Below are 21,609 nucleotides of genomic sequence, written 5' to 3'. Positions count from 1 at the left end.
TCCTGGCTAATACGAGTTATTACATGTACTCTTAGTTCTTCAGCTGAAGGAGTTTTTCACAGTGAAATAGGTCACACTCAAGTTGATTTCATACTCAAGTTTTTACATTTTTAGAGTGAAAATGCTAACATTTTAAAAATACTCACAAAAACATCTGCCTCTGGCTTTTTGGCATCTGTTAATTCTGACTGAAAACAGAAAAATTAAAAACTGTCACTCTCAAGTTAGTTAAACATGTTGAACACTACAGAAACTAGCAACATAATTATATGTCACAGATTGGGATAACATCTGTTATTTTGAACTCACAAAAATTATTAAGATATGTAGGGTTTGTACTTACATAAAAAATCACATATGCTTGGACAATATGTGTCCAGCTGAATTTTAATAAACATGGATACCGAGGGTCATGCATACTGGAGAATTAAGTAACAAACATGAACAAGTGCATATTCCATTGTAAGAGAAGTTTGTATGACGGCGGTCGTTGTAAATAATCAGCTCTGGACCAGACAATCCAGTGACTGACATCATGAGCATCCATATACACAATTGGGATGCAATGATATGCATCAATCTGACCACCGATCCCATTAGTTGCCTCTTACGACAAGCATAGTCGCCTTTCACATCAAGCATTGTTGAGACCTATTCTACCCCAGATCTTCACGGGTCATAATACAATGAAAAGGACCCTGCAGACAATATTCTAACTAGATACAAGAGATTGAGGGGAGTTACATTGACATAGTGGGCTTATGTAGATAAACTCCTGAGAGAGTGGAAAGGGTTAATATCTTCCTAGTGGGTTTACGCAGCTAAACTCAGGAGGGAATGAGAAGGGTTAATGTGGCAGTGGTGTAGCCAACACAACAGGGGGTTTATGTAGGGTAGCTCATACTCTGCCATGGAGACTCTCCAGAGTAACTGCTCCTGACACTGAAAGTGAGCCACCGGTTGGCATGAAAGTATTTCAGGTCAGTCATATCGAATACGGAGAGCTGTATTGTGATACATATTACAATACGTATTGGTGCCCAAACTATATATATTTGTACTGTTTAAATGGTACTCCTTCATTCAATAATCCAGACCTCAGATTGCACGATGGGTAGTATGGATAACTAGATTACGTCCATATATATTCAGTGTTCATATAAACAGCATGAGGTGTGTGCTGTTTACATGGTTTAGATGGGACCCAGTCCATCCAAATGCCTCAGAATAGCAGACGTAATTTATATAATTATAAGGAAGAGAATTAAGGGATGTCAACTTCCTTATTATGAGGAACACAATGCCTAGGAGTATATATCGTACACATTGTTTCCTCCTTTTCTTATAACATCTTTTCGTAACATTTGACTATTAATATTGTATTTTGACCTTTAGTAGTAACATTTAGTTCTTTATTTGTCATATTTGACCTTAATTGCGTACTTTTGTCCTTTTTTTCAACTTTGTATTTTTTTACCGAATGGCCGCTCATACCCTCTGCCTCATGGCATTCATTCACCTGAAGAAGGGGTAAGCATGTACTCCGAAACGTTGTGTTCCTCATAATAAAGAAGTTGACATCCATAGATTCTCTTCCTTATGTGTATCACTTCTAAATGCCTTTCAAAGACCTTACATAATTATATATTAATTCTTCTGGGACTATGTTGGAAAATATCAATACACAAGGGTTGAACTGCGATGTGTGTATTGCTGACGGCCGTAATGCAGTATACCAGTTACAATGCACACTTCTAGTCATAAGCCTTAAATTCCATCAGGATAATTTACAATCTTTCACTGTGTTGGTTCAGCCTTTCACATCAGACATGCAAATATGTAGTGAATGGCTGTAGGTATAAATACAGGTCCTACATATCGCCTCTTGACCTACTTACATTGTTGGGTTCTCAGGGAGCACAATGTGCAACTCACTCGTAAATTTCATTGAATTGAGAATCCTCATCTTGGCCAGTATACCATGTGTACTGTACAGGGAGCTAACCATGTTGGGGCGGGCACGATATATGATGCCTAGTTTTGTTCTGCCTATCTGTGTAATGATCATACATATTCACAATAGCTATGCACCTCCACTGACCTAGATCTAGTCAGTCCCCACCTTCATAGACCTAGTCAGTCACCTTCATAGATCTAATCAGTCCCCATCTCCATAGATCTAGTCAGTTTTGACCTTCATAGATCCAGTCAGTCCCCATCTCCATAGATCTAACCAGTCCCCATCTCCACTCTACTAGATCCAGTCAGTCCCCACCTTCATAGATCCAGTCAGTCCCCACCTCCACTCTACTAGATCTAGTCAGTCCCCAACCTCCACTCTACCAGATCTAGTCAGTCCCCACCTTCATAGATCTAGTCAGTCCCCACCTCCACTCTACTAGATCTAGTCAGTCCCCACCTCCATAGATCTAATCAGTCCCCATCTCCACTCAACTGGATCTAGTCAGTCCCCACCTCCACTCTACTAGATCTAGTCAGTCCCCACCTCCACTCTACTAGATCTAGTCAGTCTCCACCTCCCCTCTACTAGATCTAGTCAGTCCCCACCTCCACTCTACTAGATCTAGTCAGTCTCCACCCTACTAGATCCAGTAAGTCCCCACCTCCACTCTACTAGATCTAGTCAGTCCCCACCTCCACTCTACTAGATCCAGTAAGTCCCCACCTTCATAGATCTAGTCAGTCCCCACCTCCACTCTACTAGATCTAGTCAGTCCCCACCTCCACTCTACTAGATCTAGTCAGTCCCCACCTCCATAGATCTAATCAGTCCCCATCTCCACTCAACTGGATCTAGTCAGTCCCCACCTTCATAGATCTAGTCAGTCCCCACCTCCACTCTACTAGATCCAGTAAGTCCCCACCTTCATAGATCTAGTAAGTCCCCACCTCCACTCTACCAGATCTAGTCAGTCCCCACCTTCATAGATCTAGTCAGTCCCCACCTCCACTCTACTAGATCTAGTCAGTCCCCACCTCCACTCTACCAGATCTAGTCAGTCTCCACCTCCCCTCTACTAGATCTAGTCAGTCTCCACCCTACTAGATCCAGTAAGTCCCCACCTCCACTCTACTAGATCCAGTAAGTCCCGACCTCCAATCTACTAGATCCAGTAAGTCCCCACCTCCACTCTACTAGGTCTAGTCAGTCCCCACCTCCACTCTACTAGATCTAGTCAGTCTCCACCTCCACTCTACTAGATCCAGTAAGTTCCCACCTCCACTCTACTAGGTCTAGTCAGTCCCCACCTCCACTCTACTAGATCTAGTCAGTCCCCACCTCCACTCTACTAGATCTAGTCAGTCCCCACCTCCACTCTACTAGATCTAGTCAGTCCCCACCTCCACTCTACTAGATCCAGTAAGTCCCCACTTCCACTCTACTAGATCTAGTCAGTCTCCACCTCCACTCTACTAGATCTAGTAAGTCCCCACCTCCACTCTACTAGATCTAGTCAGTCTCCACCTCCACTCTACTAGATCTAGTCAGTCCCCACCTCCACTCTACTAGATCTAGTCAGTCCCCACCTCCACTCTACTAGATCTAGTCAGTCTCCACCTCCACTCTACTAGATCTAGTCAGTCCCCACCTCCACTCTACTAGATCTAGTCAGTCCCCACCTCCACTCTACTAGGTCTAGTCAGTCCCCACCTCCACTCTACTAGATCTAGTCAGTCTCCACCTCCACTCTACTAGATCTAGTAAGTCCCCACCTCCACTCTACTAGATCCAGTAAGTCCCCACCTTCATAGATCTAGTCAGTCCCCACCTCCACTCTACTAGATCTAGTCAGTCCCCACCTCCGCGCTATTAGATCTAGTCAGTCCCCACCTCCACTCTACTAGATCTAGTCAGTCCCCACCTCCACTCTACTAGATCTAGTCAGTATCCACCTCCACTCTACTAGATCTAGTCAGTCTCCACCTCTACTGTACTATGTCTAGTCCCCACACTTCCGCACATCTAGTTAGTCCCCAACCCACCTCACAGACCAATCTGTCCACACTCCAAGGGGCAAAACCAGTCCGAGTTGCAATGATCTAAGTTATGGGCAGCAAAAGCTCACTTTCAACATGACTGTCACACACATCACTATGTTTAGAGTACCCTTATCACCAGTTAGACCTCCAAATTGAACCAATGTGTCATATATAAAACTTGCAATATGCCAGCTCGTGCAAGCCAATCAATACTCTGCTGCCGTGGTGCATTGTCTCCAGACAAGACTGCCTTCCACCTGGTATGAATGTCTATGATTAGATTCACTCCTTTCATAAATCAACCTTTAACAAGTAGACCTGCCAATAAAACTATATTTCAAACACTGTATACTGCATGACTAAGGCCTCACTCAGAGTGATTATTCCCCTGATTAGCTTGCTGTCATTCAACCCAGTGTGACACATGCTAAGGAAGATCTGGCCATTTGCAGCAGCATGACAAAATAGCAAGCAAGGCTTTGTCTCCTCCGAGTGAATCACAACGGCTCAACAGTATATGGCTTATCAGTGCTATGATGTTCAGATGAAGACAGCATTTGACTGACTCACACTCATACTAAACACCCAACTATATTCTTTCATGCTCTGACAAGGTTCAGCAAATTAACATGAAGACGAAGTTTCATAATACAGTGACATTCTGCATGAAATTCCTGTGTTGGTGAATACAGTTCCCTGCAATGTGATTCATTGTGATCAACATGTATCACAGGTCAGCTCATTCAGCAATGACCACAGCATTTGTAGCTGCAAATTGGCTGTCAGTGACGCTTCAGCAACACTGGAGCTTGCCAGGAAGCTTGCACCATGGCAACATGAAGCCTGCACCATGTGTGTGGCAATAGGATTTTTTGGTTTGGTTTGATGTTTTACGCAGCATTCAGAAATATTCCAGTTATGACGGCGGTCTGTAAATAATCAAGTCTGGACCCGACAATCCAGTGATTGTCATCATGAGTATTGATCCACGCAATTGGGATGTGGCAATAGGAAGCCTACACCATGGCATCATGAAGCCTGCAACATATGTGGCAACAGGGAGCCTGCACCACTTGTATGGCAACAGGGAGCCTGCACCACTTGTGTGGCAACAGGGAGCCTGCACCACTTGTGTGGCAACAGGGAGCCTGCACCACTTGTGTGGCAACAGGAAGCCTACACCACTTGTGTGGCAACAGGGAGCCTGCAACATATGTGGCAACAGGGAGCCTGCACCACTTGTGTGGCAACAGGAAGCCTACACCACTTGTGTGGCAACAAGGAGCCTGCACCACTTGTGTGGCAACAGGGAGCCTGCACCACTTGTGTGGCAACAGGAAGCCTACACCACTTGTGTGGCAACAGGAAGCCTGCACCACTTAAGTGGCAACAGGAAGCCTGCAGCACTTGTGTGGCAACAGGAAGCCTGCGGCACTTGTGTGGCAACAGGAAGCCTGCAGCACTTGTGTGGCAACAGGAAGCCTGCAGCACTGGTGTGGCAACAGGAAGCCTGCAGCACTTGTGTGGCAACAGGAAGCCTGCAGCACTTGTGTGGCAACAGGGAGCCTGCATCACTTGTGTGGCAACAGGAAGCCTGCAGCACTTGAGTGGCAACAGGAAGCCTGCACCATATGTGTGTGGCAACAGGAAGCCTGCACCATATGTGTGTGGCAACAGGAAGCCTGCACCACTTGTGTGGCAACAGGGAGCCTGCACCATATGTGTGTGGCAGTTCCTAGTTGTCCTCCCACCTGCACTTGTTGACTCCATGTTCAATACCTCATCAATACTCCCCAGTCACCTCATCCACACATTTAGATCAATATTACTTCAGAAAAACTGGGCTGGTACAATACACAGGGATTCTATAACATGCTTCAATTCATTTGTACTTGATGACTTGCTAAACTCTACTTCTTATCATTCAACACAGTGTTCCTAATAAAGTGATTGGAGAAAGATAGAATACACTGGTAACTTCCTTGTTGCACAGAGGTCCCCGTCTCTCCCTTAGCCTTATGTTGTCTATGGCGTTACAAAGGTGGGGTACTGTCAGCATAGCCTTTCCTCAACGCATGGGCACTAGAATAAGATCAAGGAATACTACCACATTGGTTATCTCAAGATGATCCAAGCAGATAGCATGGACAATTCCCCAGATGTATGGACACTTTCCCAGATGTATGGACACTTTCCCAGATGTATGGACACTTCCCCAGGTGTGTGGACATTTCCCCAGGTGTGTGGACATTTCCCTAGATGTATGGACACTTCCCAGATGTATGGACACTTCCCCAGATGTATGGACAATTCCCCAGGTGTATGGACACTTCCCCAGGTGTATGGACACTTCCCCAGGTGTATGGACACTTCCCCAGGTGTATGGACACTTCCCCAGGTGTGTGGACATTTCCCCAGGTGTGTGGACATTTCCCCAGGTGTATGGACACTTCCCCCCCAGGTGTGTGGACAATTCCCCAGATGTATGGACACTTCCCCAGGTGTGTGGACACTTCCCCAGATGTATGGACACTTCCCCAGGAGTATACGACATAGAAGCATGGACATTGACTTTTGACAAGCACTTGTATGAAATAATGTGAAATTTTACTTACTAATGCATATTCTCTTCTCTCCATATCATTGTCGAAATTTAAAACTTCTTCTAAGTCTAACTTGCAGTTATGATCTTCTTCAGCTTCCTGAAAGAAGGAAAAGGAAAATTGTGAGAGTAAAGTCATCAATTTCATTAAAATCAACAACAACCACTGAGAGTTTGGGGTGCTACTGACATAAAAAATACTTTTCACCACATCCTCCAACAACTGGCCCAGATACCAACTGAGCACAAATTCAACAAGAAACCAGTGTTATCACTATCTCCACCATGGGGCACATTAGAATTTTGTTTGTTCATATAGTAGTGAATATAAACTATAAACAAGTATTTGTCGCAAAGTGACGAAATGTCCCCCGCCTGTTTATACACCATAGTACCAAATATGAAGACAATCCAGCGATTAGTTCTTGAGATATTGCAGCAACACCGTTTCCAACTCAAAAGCAGATTAGCCTGCTGTGACCTTGAAAATGGGGTCAAGGTCACCAAAATTGACTGGTGTCTGTGGTGTCTGTATATACACCATAGTTCCATATATGAAGTCAATCCAGCAATTAGTTCTTGAGATATTGCGGCAACACCGTTTTCCAAAAGAAATAGCAGATTTGCCTGCTGTGACCTTGAAAATGGGGTCAAGGTCACAAAAACCGACTGGTGTCTGCGGTGTCTGTATATACACCATAGTTCCAAATATGAAGACAATCCGGTGTTTAGTTCTTGAGATATCGCGGCAACAAACAGGTGGGACGTATGGACGGACGGTCGTGAATACTATATCCCCCGCTCTGCGCTTTCGCGCGGTGGGGGACAAATAACAGTCATATAAAGCCTTAAGAAGAGATAGGCATTTGGGTTGCTTTCTGTCATAAACAATATGATTAAATGTGAAATTATAACACAAAAATGACCCCTACTCTGGAAAAAGAACTTATGGTCTTGATAAGTATCTCTTAGATGAGCTAACTTCTATAGTTACTGAGAAAATGTGTCCCCATTGCAGAGACCATGCACAAAGTTGAAGAGCATGGAGCAAGGGCAATAACTCTTAAAAAAAACATTTTTTACGGCACCAATTTTTGAACTAATTAAAGATCATGACAAGTAATATCAGTCTGTAAAAATTTCATTTTTCTAACAAATAGTTTTCAAGAAAATGTGTCCCATTTGAGAAGCGGACAGACGAACGGACAGATAGAAGGAAGGACAGATGAACTCCCTTCCTATATCCCCAGTATTCACCACAAGCAAAGAGAGCTGTCAAGGAAAGGACAAGATGTTAATAACCCATACTAAAGTATGACCCATACTAAAGTATAACCCATACTGAACTGGTCACCTCAACAGGATCCAGCAGCTTGAGTACCTGTTTGACATTGTATTCCTACACACGGGAATCAGTCTGTTGTTTAATTCTCAGCCATATGCCAGGGGTTTCACTTCAGCCTATAAATAATCAGTCTGGCTCAGACAAACTAGTGACTGAAATTATGAGTAACTGCTTGAGTGTCTCCCTGTGTGAAACTCTATAGCCTACATGCTCAGCATTTGGAAGAATGATTCACTTCGTCTTTTCATTCCATTACAGGAAATACCTTTGCTAATCGATAGTAACATTAGTATAGTCCACAAAGGATGATGTCACCTTGCAGAAGTGTGTAAAATAATAGCACCAAGGACTGTTGCTCATCACACATATTCAAAGTGAGCCGAATGACATACGCCGTGAAATCATTAGTCATCAAGTTAAGATTGTGTGGCTGTTTAATGTGACCTGATTGCAGGGAGGTTAGAATTATCAGTGTAATATTCCTATTCCTATTTTACGCATAGCATTCATGTATAGTATCACTGCATTTGGTAAAGCAGTCCTGGAGATATTCTTTCTTTTAATACTGTCCACAATGGTCACAGTGAATACAGATGGTGGCACATGAAAGTAAACATTATGAGCTAGTCCAAGTTCAAGTTTTATCACTGGGTTTTCTATTTTTACTTCTCAGGAGTAATTAAAATATAATCTTAACTGAAAAAGTGCCAGGATTAAATCGAAACCCTATTATAGTGCTACCTACCCTGCAAATTATATTATCAATGTTTCAGATTCCCAGACCTTGCATGTATTTAAGACTATTCTTCCAAGAATTTTCATAATTGGATTTGTATTTCATCTAAAAGAATGAAACATTTCACATAACGAACAAATCTAAATTAGATTATTTGTTATGCAAGACACAGTGTCAGGCTCTTCCTTTCAGAGGTTTCAGAGATGATGCAGTTCTGGTCAAAGCAAATGGTCAGAGATGATGCAGTTAACCATCAGTGATGATGCAGTTAATGGTCAGAGATGATGCAGTTAATGGTCAGAGATGATGCAGTTACGGTCAGAGATGATGCAGTTGATGGTCAGAGATGATGCAGTTAATGGTCAGTGATGATGCAGTTAATGGTCAGAGATGATGCAGTTAATGGTCAGAGATGATGCAGTTACGGTCAGAGATGATGCAGTTAATGGTCAGAGATGATGCAGTTAATGGTCAGAGATGATGCAGTTAATGGTCAGAGATGATGCAGTTAATGGTCAGTGATGATGCAGTTAATGGTCAGAGAGATGAGGTAAGAGGCCATCAGATGGATCAGGTGAGCTGAAACAAATCATGTATTCCTTGGCATCAACATACAATTTTATGAAAGAGTATCTTGTGGTTGTGATTCTGGCGAGTGCCGGAATGAGGTGGCATGATGCAAGAGCAACCATCTGTTGGGGCCATACCAGAGGCAGCTTCAGGAAGTAGAACACAATGGCTGCAGGAGGTGGTCATGTGCTGCAGACATTGTGCTATCGTCCAGACAACCAGTTCCACATGCCAAAGAGGATGTGTGTACTTGCACAATGGCTAGTAGGAAGCTAAATTTCACTTGAATGTGTTCTCAAATGAACCAGTTTCATGATGTTTAATGCCTAACCACTTTAGATAATTGCATCTCAGAAACCAACATATGAAAATCTGCATGTAATAGTTGCAGCAGTGGATAATATAATGTCAGGCCACATGGCCAAGCACCCATGACTGATAAAGGGTTACACTTGGAAAATGACTTATGTAGAGCTACACTTGGAAAATGACTTATGTAGAGTTACACTGGGAAAATGACTTATGTAGAGTTACACTTGGAAAATGACTTACGTAGAGTTACACTTGGAAAATGACTTATGTAGAGTTACACTTGGAAAATGACTTACGTAGAGTTGCACTGGGAAAATGACTTATGTAGAGTTACACTGGGAAATGACTTATGTAGAGTTACACTGGGAAATGACTTATGTAGAGTTACACTGGGAACATGCTTATCAATGCCTTCCAAGCAGCAGTGAAGAAAGACACGATCCCTAGTGTTCCTAATGAGGCTGAATAAGTGATACTAATTTAGTCCAGAGTGTGTGTGCCTGACACATTTGAACAGGCCTGTCCATGTCTACAGACTTCTATGCTTCTAAGATATATACATACAGAAATCAAGCTGTAGTTTAAGTCACAATCCATTATCTGCCACCCAAATCGCCAGGAGTTCAATGAATCTATCGACAGAGCAATAAGACAATTAATACTTGTTTAGTCACCCACTCATGCCCACACCTCCATCAAGTTGGTCCAGGTGTGTGTGTGTGTGCGTGTGCGTATGCGTGTGCGTGTGCGTGTGCGTGCGTGCTGGGGGGTGGGGGAGAGGAGGAGGGCATTTAATTTCAAGCTGTTTCTGTAAGGAGGTTCTTTATCACACACACGTCAGCACATGCTGTTAGCTCTTAACACATGCATGCATGGAGCAATCTAATGGCTCTGTTAGAAATAGGCAACCCTTCTCAGAATTACAAAACCAACCTATCAAAACAAATCTTGAAATTTTCAAATTAATGGTCAAGTTTTGTTGCCTGGACTGTATTTCACATGTTTCAGCTAAGACCAACATAAGAACGAAAACGGGACAATTCTGTTTTGATGCGTCATTAACATCTGTGCAATAATCATAATAGGATAACGTTATCTTCCAAACATTCACTGATGAACATTGCCAATAACATTTGTAAAATTCTATGTATGGAAAGGGCTTTGTCGCCTGTATTTTTATTTTCATCATGTTTTCATGAATTTATGTTATGTATATTTACCATGTTCTTATATCTGTGCCATATAAGTGTTCTATATGCATGAAAGTTCTCAGTCAATTATCACAGATATGCATGTTGTCAACCCTTTATTACATACACCCATGCCCGCACGCATCACACACACACACACACACACATTATGTATGCATACTGTCAGTCCTGCATCACACACTCATGCTTTTAGCCCCTTATCACGCACACACACACGGTGATGGACAGAAGAGAGCGGAGAAGGATATACATACTTAAGCAGTAAACTGTCTCAATAGAAATGACATCCATTAGAACCCTATCCAATAGCAATACCCTCCCCAGGTGATAGATCACATTCTTCTTCAAGTGTTTGCTGATCCAGACATTTATTCTTGGCAGGAGACCTACCATACTTTGTGATAACTGGTTCAACTCACTTTCAATTGCTAGCAATACAATTGCTCTTTAGGGCAGGATCTAGTGAATGGCATTCCCTGAACTGCCTACAGTAGAACTGTCTACTTTCAACACAAAGGGAGCAGTGTCATTGTAGATTTACTCTTTCCTAGCACCAGTAGCAGTGCACAGGACAACATGCTGACTGACTAACAGGACTTAAGTCATGTCTTACATATGCAACCAAAGCAGTTGTGTCAACTATTTGATTTTCCGCTAGGGTTATAATAATGATGGGCTATAGCATGATATACATGTTATGTGAAACATAAACTGTGAAATACTATTTTCTGATGATCTATACAAGAGTTATCAAAAAATTGCTAGCCTAATGATGTTGTTTAACACTGCACTCAGCAATATTCCAGCTACATGACGACATTCTGCAAATAATCAAGTCTGAACCAGACAATACAATGATTAATAACTCCAGCTGGCAGAATATGATTTAGCAGAGTCTCAACTCCTAGTCCCTTTGCCAGCGCACATGACAAGAGTATGTAACTCACAGCGACACAACAAATCATTACAGTCCTCAAACTAAAGCCCGAGACCCCAAAAATTCTCCACATTATTCCATAGTTTAATGCCTATATATAATATTCCACATTATTCCATAGTTTAATGTGTTTTTTAATACTCCATATTATTCCATAGTTTAATGCCTATTTATAATACTCCACATTATTCCATAGTTGAATGCCTATATATAATACTCCACATTATTCCATAGTTTAATGCCTATTTATAATACTCCACATTATTCAATAGTTTAATGCCTATTTATAATACTCCACATTATTCAATAGTTTAATGCCTATATATAATACTCCACATTATTCCATAGTTTCATGTGTTGTTTAATACTCCACATTATTCCATAGTTTAATGCCTATTTATAATACTCCACATTATTCAATAGTTTCATGCCTATTTATAATACTCCACATTATTCAATAGTTTAATGCCTATTTATAATACTCCATGCTATTCCATAGTTAAATGCCTATTTATAATACTCCACGCTATTCCATAGTTTAATGCCTATTTATAATACTCCACCTTATTCCATAGTTGAACGCCTATTTATAATACTCCACATTATACCATAGTTTAATGCCTATCTATAATACTCCACATTATTCAAAAGTTTAATGCCTACTTATAATACTCCACATTATTCAATATTTTTTAATGCATATTTATAATACTCCACATTATTCCATAGTTTAATGCCTATCTATAATACTCCACATTTTTCCATAGTTTAATGCAATTTTTATAATACTCCACATTATTCAATAGTTTAATGCCTATTTATAATACTCTACATTATTCCATAGTTTAATGCCTATTTATAATACTCCATGCTATTCCATAGTTTAATGCCTATCTATAATACTCCAAATTTTTCCATAGTTTAATGCCTATTTATAATACAACATTATTCAATAGTTAAATGCCTATTTATAATACTCCACATTATTCAATAGTTTAATGTCTATTTATAATACAACACTATTCAATAGTTTAATGCCTATTTATCATACTCCACATTATTCAATAGTTTAATGTCTATTTATAATACTCAACATTATTCAATTTAAAGACTATAACTTTTTTTCTATATTTTTGTAAGATTTATAGAAGTGCCAACCCAACCAGCGAACACTAGGTGCACTAGGTGTGCCAGGATGTCTCCTCTACACACCTAGATTTGCCACATTCCACCATAAACCTGACTGAGCCAGGTGTTTATGTACACACAATATGACATTATCAAAATACCTATTCATTGTACCAACTTCCATACAGTAATCGGACAAAGAACACAAATTTGATCAATAATGAAAGGAAAGGGCATCAATAAATAAAAACGACATCTCAAGTTAATCTAGTTTCGCAATGTTTCCAGCTGTCATCATGACAAAGGTGCTTGTAATGAATTCGGTCATTCATGTAATGAACATTCGGTGGTTAGAATATGTCTTCATGATGTCAATCACTGGGTTGTCTGGTCCAGACTCCATTATTTTCAGACTGCCATCATATAGCTGGACTATTTCTTGGTGTGGCTTTAAACAACAAATACTGTGTCTGGTCAACATGATCAAATTAGTGCAGAATATACAATGACAATACATCGCCACATGAGTCACTGCAGACATAGCTTTCACACTGGTTTAGAGTGTAGACATCTGTACTTAAACTGTACTGTACACCACACAGTATAATCCCTATATCTCTACACCACACAGTATAATCCCATGTCGCTACACCACACAGTATAATCCCCTGTCGCTACACCACACAGTATAATCCCCTGTCGCTACACCACAATGTATAATCCCCTGTCGCTACACCACACAGTATAATCCCCTGTCGCTACACCACACTGTATAATCCCTATGTCTCTACACCACACAGTATAATCCCCTGTCGCTACACCACACAGTATAATCCCATGTCGCTACACCACACAGTATAATCCCCTGTCGCTACACCACACAGTATAATCCCCTGTCGCTACACCACAAAGTATAATCCCCTGTCGCTACACCACACAGTATAATCCCCTGTCGCTACACCACACAGTATAATCCCCTGTCTCTACACCACACAGTATAATCCCCTGTCGCTACACCACACAGTATAATCCCCTGTCGCTACACCACACAGTATAATCCCCTGTCTCTACACCACACAGTATAATCCCCTGTCGCTAAACCACACAGTATAATCCCCTGTCGCTAAACCACACTTAATAATCCCCTGTCTCTACACCACACAGTATAATCCCCTGTCGCTACACCACACAGTATAATCTCATGGCACTACCCTGGCTACACACCAAGTTCACGTAACTTGGCCTTTGGTTGCAGCATGTCAAGAAGTCTGCCACGATCAATTGATTACATGGAGCCCCAGGAAGCTATCCAAGACAAACTTAATGGCGCAGGTCAACATGTCAAGAGCATGCTTCCGCCTCATTATCTGCTGCTCACTACACAAACTTGACAATTAATTTACACTGTTGACATTTGACCTTAGAGAAATATCACAACCCATTCTTTTGACTGAAGAAAAACCAATGTGGCTCTGCATTTAAACATGCATCAGTTCACCTTTTATGACGAAGGGCAGCTCACATCCACAAATAGTTTCTTTTTTTTACGACAAATTTGCCTATATTTCCAATAAATCATTTCAATCTTGTTCTTGATTGGTATAAATGCACTCATGTTATTTTGTGAACATGCCTGCAACCTTGCTAGCAGTGGGGCTATGTGTACTTATGTATTGGTAAGCAAATGCTAAACTGTTGTCACATTTCTGCTACATCTTACATCCCTTCTATCGGTGGCTGTCATTTGCATGTTTTAAAGCTAACACCTCTTGAACATTCACTAAATTAGGTCACAAATGTGTACTGGGCGATCACCAAACTTTTGTCCAAGCCCACCAGGGTCTAGTGTTAATAGCATCTAAACATGGGTAGTGTGAATATTATCTTTATCTGTGTGGATGTTTTGGGGCTTCCCAAGTGTTGTTGACACGATGGTTGTGTGTTGTCTTGGCGGCCACACTTGCCCCACAGGCTGCTGTGGCCGTAAAGCTTCAGTTGCTTCCCTGTGTTTGTATCCTAATTATCTGCCCTTGGCAAGGCTTCTTCATCTGCCTCATCTTCAACAAGCTGTCACAGATCTTTTTATCTTTAACCAACTTTTCTTCTTTTTAAACTTTTTGATTTATGTTTTGCAAACAGCGTACTCAGTGTCAGCCCTGATGTTAAGCAAGTCTTTAACATGCTTATTCAAAAGGTATTGATTGTCTGCAGTCTGACACCAAGTTTGTCCCTCTTTGTAATGTCCATTATTCATTACCTCTGGCCCTTTACCCTACAGTATCCTGTTTGGTGTTATGTTTACTTTTTGGATAAAGCTACAGAATACTTAACCTCTAAGTATGGACCTCAGTGATGAGCTATGCCATTGAAAACAGATACAGAGATATATGTCTGTGGTAGGTTCCAACTGTCTGCCTCGGAGTAGTTGACATTGGTAGGTGCGTTGTTTCACATTAATAGTGTGCATGTTGTCCTTAGCACAGTCTGGCCAGTTTCTGTTCAGTCTTAAAATATAAAACGATCTATGGGATGTTTCTGGACATGTTATATTCAATAACTATGCATCTTTTGCTGCACAAACAAATCCCTTTTATTATATAACCCTGCTTCTGATTCAAGCTAAACCAGTTTGATTGCATTACTTGAATAGCACATTGCTCACTTAAACACAGTGACTGTCACTGGAATTCTCAACCTGCTGCCTATGCATCAATGTTGAAATCATGCTTGCATGTGTAACTGAACTTAGCTGCATGTCAAATGTACTGAAACAGTTTGCTGATCTTGGCAGTGAAAAGCGACATTCACATTCTGATGTTGACATTTTTGCATGTGCCTCAATAAAACTAGTGAATCAGTTTCCACATCTGCTCGTGTATTAGATGAGGAATGTAGCATATACCAAATGTGTCGTTTAACAGGGATGTTGGGCTATTATCTGAGCTGGCAGCAGTTATGAGGCATTCTGCGGGGCATGGTGCAGTATCTGCTGCTGCTGCTGGGACACTGACAGATAGTGTGTCTGTTGGGGGCAACGCACAGCATTGCACACACAGCTGCCAGACAGGCGGTGCAACGACCTGTACCTTGCAGCACATAGACCCCTGCAGCGTGCTAGTGGGCTCCACCCATGCTCCATTGTCCATTGGCTAGTGGGCTCCACCCCTGCGGCATGCTCTGTGGGCTTCACCCATGCAGCGTGCTAGTGGGCTCCACCCATGCAGCGTGCTAGTGGGCTCCACCCATGCAGTGTGCTTGTGGGCTCCACCCACATAGTGTGCTAGTGGGCTCCACCCATGCAGCAAGCTCAGTGCTCTGTAGGCTCAACCCATGCAGCATGCTAGTGGGTTCCACCCCTGCTCCATGGTCCATTGGCTAATGGGCTCCACCCATGCAGCGTGCTAGTGGGCTCCACCCATGCAGCAAGCTCAGTGCTCTGTAGGCTCAACCCCTGCAGCATGCTAGTGGGTTCCACCCCTGCTCCATGGTCCATTGGCTAGTGGGATCCACCCCTGAGGCATGCTGTGTGGGCTCCACCCATGCAGTGTGCTAGTGGGCTCCACCCATGCAGTGTGCTAGTGGGCTCCACCCCTGCTCCATGGTCCATTGGCTAGTGGGATCCACCCCTGCGGCATGCTGTGTGGGCTCCACCCATGCAGCGTGCTAGTGGGCTCCACCCATGCAGTGTGCTAGTGGGCTCCACCCATGCAGTGTGCTAGTGGGCTCCTTCCATGCAGCGTGCTAGTAGGCTCCACCCCTGCAGTGTGCTAGTGGGCTCCACCCATACAGCAAGCTCAGTGCTCTGTAGGCTCCACCCCTGCAGCATGCTAGTAGGCTCCACCCCTGCAGCATGCTGGTGGGCTGAGGACAGGGTTCTCTGTGGTTGGCAATTCTTTCATCATAGCAAGCTTTGACTGAAGACAAAAACACTGCACTGTCTACTCATTGTGTTGCTGCACTATAAGAAATTCTAAATGCATTTGTTTAAACCTTGTTTTGAACCTAAGAGTGTGTGTTGGTGTTTATTGACCAAACATGAACAGGTAATGGCTGGTGGAGGAGGGTCATGGGCCGGTTGTCTGTGTTGACCAGTGGTGTTGGCATGGGCTGCCAGGTAGCAGTGACCACTGTTTGCTGTGGTACATGGAGTCATGGCCATGTTTGCCAGGCAGCTCACTTGCCGTACACAACTGCACCTACCATGCAACATGATGAGCATGGGCAGAGACCTAGGACAAAGTAAAACCAAACTCTGCATAGCTCAAATTAATATCTTATGAATATATTTTTATATATCATTTATTTGTTGACTTGTCTTTTCTCACATAATACTTGAAAACTAAATACCAAAACGATTTCATGATTACCGGTAATCCTTCCCAGCATGTAAGTGTAACGTATAATCATTGTTGAGGATACAGATCATGTATTGCCAAGCATTCTACACACTACTCTGCTGTAGATTCCCTCTGATCCTCCGTGTCCTGTATCTGTGTGAGTTGGGACATGTATAGACTGGAGAAGAGGGTGTGAGCGGCAGGAACCAACGTCAGTGGTTTCAGCACCCAGGACACGGCGCGAAGGAAACAGGTTGGACCAACATATTGTTCAGCGATCATCTTGGACTAGATACTCATTTAGAACAGTAGACACCCACAGAAACAATTTGAATTTAGATGCACTCAGCAATGAACATTTCTTTCATGTGCTGTGTTCCCCTGTCCCGAGTTTCCCACTGTGAGATCCCTGTGCAGAGAGATCAATATAAAACCTGGGTGACTACTCAACAACACTGTACCCGACTTGGCAGTGTGCCAGGGCTGTCCGCTCTCTTGATCGGGTGTGTCTCACTCAACAGTCAACTCAATACACTGTTCAAACAATAGCACATAATCAAATCTAAATCAAGTCAAGTTCTTTTCCTTCAAATTATTTGCATATTTGACATTGTATAAAATGCTCAATCTCCTCCAATGTACATGACGTTGTGAGTAGATGTTGTCCCACCAGAGTAGCCTAACACTGCCAGGTGGCAGATGACAACCCCTGACAACTACAATGTGGCCATGAAGGATCTATGCTTCAAGGATCTATGCACTAATAGGCTCCAAAAACATTATCCAGGTTGAATATTTCTTTCAGGGACAATGAATAGATGATGAAAAACACCTCTCAGTTGCAAATTAATTAAATCGCAAATAGAGACACAGCAAATAGATCTACCAAATATTAACAGTGACCATGGCAGACTACAATCGAACAAGACATATTTGTAAACACACCTGACAACCCTATCTAAGCATGTGTTCAATCAGCCAATACACACACAGACCCTACAATCGCGGGCTGCGTACTTAATGCTTCATTTCAGGCATTCAACATGGCAAACACAACAGCGACCACAACCCAAGTTACTTTCACCTTTCTTATCTTATTCTGTGCCCTGAGGCCCTAGTGACCACTACCCATCCTCTTGTCGCCCTGAGGCCCTAGTGACCACTACCCATCCTCTTGTCGCCCTGAGGCCCTAGTGACCAATCTTATTTCATTCTGTGCCCTGAGGCCCTAGCGACCACTACCCAGGCACCCATCTTATTTCATTCTGTGCCCTGAGGCCCTAGCAACCACTGCCCACCCTCTTGTTGCCCTGAGGCGCTAGCAACCACTCCCCAGCCATCTTATTTCATTCCGTGCCCTGAGGGCCTAGCGACCACTCCCAAGCCACCTATCGTATTTCATTCTGTGTCCTGAGGCCCTAGCGACCACTACCCAGCCACCCATCTTATTTCATTCTGTCCACTACAAATGCTTTCCACCCACCTGTCCTACTTCATTCTCATTCTAAGCAGACACAAACCACCCATCACTGACCCACCATCCTTTTGTACGCACATGATGGATATTCACTTGTTTCATGACAGTGACCAGATCAAGGGTGTGTAATCGTCAAGCAAGAGCAGTCCATTCAGAAAATGGCCGAAGTAGTGACCCAATCCTCCAATTACCTGCATTCTCACCACTAGGACACAGACGAAAACATCACCATCCTTCTTCATCAATTGGGTGTGTTTTGTTCTGAATTCTAAGATGCCACTTAGGGCAAGAATTGGCAGTGTGCAGTTGTGGATTGTGTTACATTATTAATTGAAGGCTGTTTGTGTATAGAAGCTATCACACCTTTGGCAGGAGCCATCAGTGGCACAGGTGTTGACTTTCTGTACATTGATTATATTCATACAACACATTGTTTATGGCTAACAGCTGCCGAGATTATTGCCATAACAACAGGTAATCAAGTCACCATGAAATAGCTGCCGATGGAGTGAAAGTTGGGTGTGGTTGGCAATACAAAGTTAATGGTGTGTAATCAACAGCAATGGACATGCAATGAGTTGAATGAGAAGTTGGCTTTGTCAACAGAACCTTTACTACATACACCGGCTGGTTTATATGCAGATATGTTCATCAATATCCATAACTCCAGCAGCAGCTCAGAGGCTTGACTATAGTCTGCCAAATAAGGCTGTCGCCATTTTACCACTGGCTTCCTCACAGATCAATAGTTGTAATCACTTCAACTCCACAGGCATTGCTGCAACATTGTAAGTTGTTAGCTAGGCACAGGGAAATTGTTAAATCATGAACTTAAATTTCATTGGTTATTGGTGAGTGGTTTTCCTTGGTTCAATATTTGGCAATGTAAATGTGTTCTCAATAAACTCAACATGCTCCATAGAATACCAGCAAAACAGTCCCTTGTAACATGTATTGCAGGGCATCACCTGATGCTGACATTTGTCTGCATGTAGGCATTAGCTATCACCACATGTGTATATATCCTAACAGTGAAGAAGAATATATCTGCATAGATAACCAAATGTTGAAGGCGAATATATATATATATCCCAACCTTGATGGGGAATAAATGTGTATATCATATATGGTAACAATGGCATCTACAAAGTCCTAACACAAGATTGCGGCCTTCTGGCTTAGTTCTCCATAGGTCAAAGTTTAGCTCACATCACATATTCTTCAGAAATAACTTTCTGAAACCAGATTGTTCAGATACAAATTTTACCCTATATTTTCATGGAAGTTAATTTTGCTAAATGTTGCATTGACACATGCACAAATGAATGCCACATGACACGCTCTGAGTAGGAGAGGGCCTTTCATCATTCAGTTGCATCATGGGACAAGAATTTGCTTGGCTGACCCAACCAGACAGAGGGACAAGGAGATTGTGTTGTAAACTGGTGAAGCAAATTATCAGGTATTTACCACAACCAGTGCTGGCTTTGTTGTGGTATCTAGCATGGGTTAGCTACTTAGGTTAATTCAACCACCTTCGTTTCAGACCAACACCCAGTTCTTTCTTCATACTTATTAAACCTTTTTGTCTGTTTGTCTTCTAACTGGGTGTTTGAATTCCTGCTTTACCCCTTTTTTCAGCCAAGTAAGTAAACAGTAAATGAATTGTGGGATTTGTTTGTCCTCAATAGGTTAAACATGTTTCTCTCTTCACCTTTTGTGCCTTTGTTATTGACTGAGGGAGAGCGCAAGGGCAACACACATCAACACTGATGCTCCCTTTTATCAACTATGGCAAAACACAGACAAAGTGGACCTTAAAAAAGACAACTTGCTTCATTTACACCCCTTTGAAACTCAAACTCAGCAATAACTAAGCTCAGAGGATATTTCCTTGTATTTCATGAGCAAAAACAAAACAATTCCCTCCCATGAAAATTAATTTGCCATCTAATATGCATGCTTCTCCTATTATCTGTACTGCCAAAACATCCTGCAAGTCATATCTCAATAAACTGAGAACAGGTGCACGCCTCTAATGAAAATATCCCTGTAGTGACACTGAGTTTGTTCCCACACTAAGGTACCATTTGAAATGAAAGGTAAAGTTCAGCCACTGATAAAGCATGTTGACAATGTTAACTACCCATAGTGAGGAGAGCAGAAAGCTGAACTAACAGCCAGCCGGCAACATTTTAACTTGTGGCTGCTAATTTCAAGTGTGAGCCAGCAAGCGGCTAAAGCAAGACACAGACAACCTGGCTGTTCACTGTTGGACAGGCAGTGGATGCATGTAGTATGCAACAACCACTGCAGTGTTTCAGTTCCACGTGTCTGGGTGTGCCTTATTCCTGTCTTCACCATTCTTTTATCCTTGCACCAAGCAAGCCAAATAGCATCTAGATGGCATCACCGAAACATCATGTGGTCATTAATTACTGCTGTGTCTCTCTGTGCCCATGAACGTACATGATGAAACAACTAACACCACAAACCTCTGACAGGAAGCTGTTATTAACTCATGAAACTGTCACCACTTATCAAGTCTGCTTGAATACGCTCATGACCCTAACCACACTAACCAACAAACATGAACCAAGCTATCAGTGTCATGAAGATTCATAAACTACATCATCGTACATGTCTGTGAAGTGCCTGCAGTAATGACGAGGCTGTCACTCCAGCCGACAGCCAACTTTTGACACCAAACTGCCCACTTTCCGATCTGATGACACATGCAGTGTTGTTTCTGGGACTAGCTAAAGGGATCGATAATCGGAATTATCCTCAAGAAGAAATATTAAGAATTATCAATATGAAATTGTTACATCTCCTATATTTATCGATAATTGATTGATATTTAGTCAGCGATTATCGAGCTCTATAATCTATATCAATAGCCAGCCAAGTTGTTTCTAGGTACAAAATAAAGAATGATGCACAGATATTATG

At 42.3% G+C, this 21,609-nt stretch overlaps 1 protein-coding gene across 1 annotated transcript in view; it reads right to left on the bottom strand.

Annotated features, from left to right (window-relative positions):
* LOC139442555 (protein phosphatase 1 regulatory subunit 14C-like) overlaps nt 1-21,609 on the bottom strand; it is a 46,324-nt gene that overhangs the window by 5,316 nt on the left and 19,399 nt on the right. Inside the window, exons 3-4 of the mRNA XM_071223380.1 lie at nt 6,618-6,704; nt 147-188 (exon numbers count right to left, since the gene is read on the bottom strand). Of these exons, the coding sequence (XP_071079481.1) occupies nt 147-188; nt 6,618-6,704 (129 nt within the window). The remainder of the gene's footprint in view (nt 1-146; nt 189-6,617; nt 6,705-21,609) is intronic.

This window comes from Haliotis cracherodii, unplaced genomic scaffold (assembly GCF_022045235.1).
Source record: "Haliotis cracherodii isolate W230 unplaced genomic scaffold, xgHalCrac1.p SCAF_5, whole genome shotgun sequence".
In the NCBI taxonomy this organism is placed as follows: Eukaryota; Metazoa; Mollusca; class Gastropoda; order Lepetellida; family Haliotidae; genus Haliotis; species Haliotis cracherodii.
The sequence above is the reverse complement of the archived record's forward strand: the minus strand, read 5'-3'. Positions and strand labels throughout refer to the sequence as shown.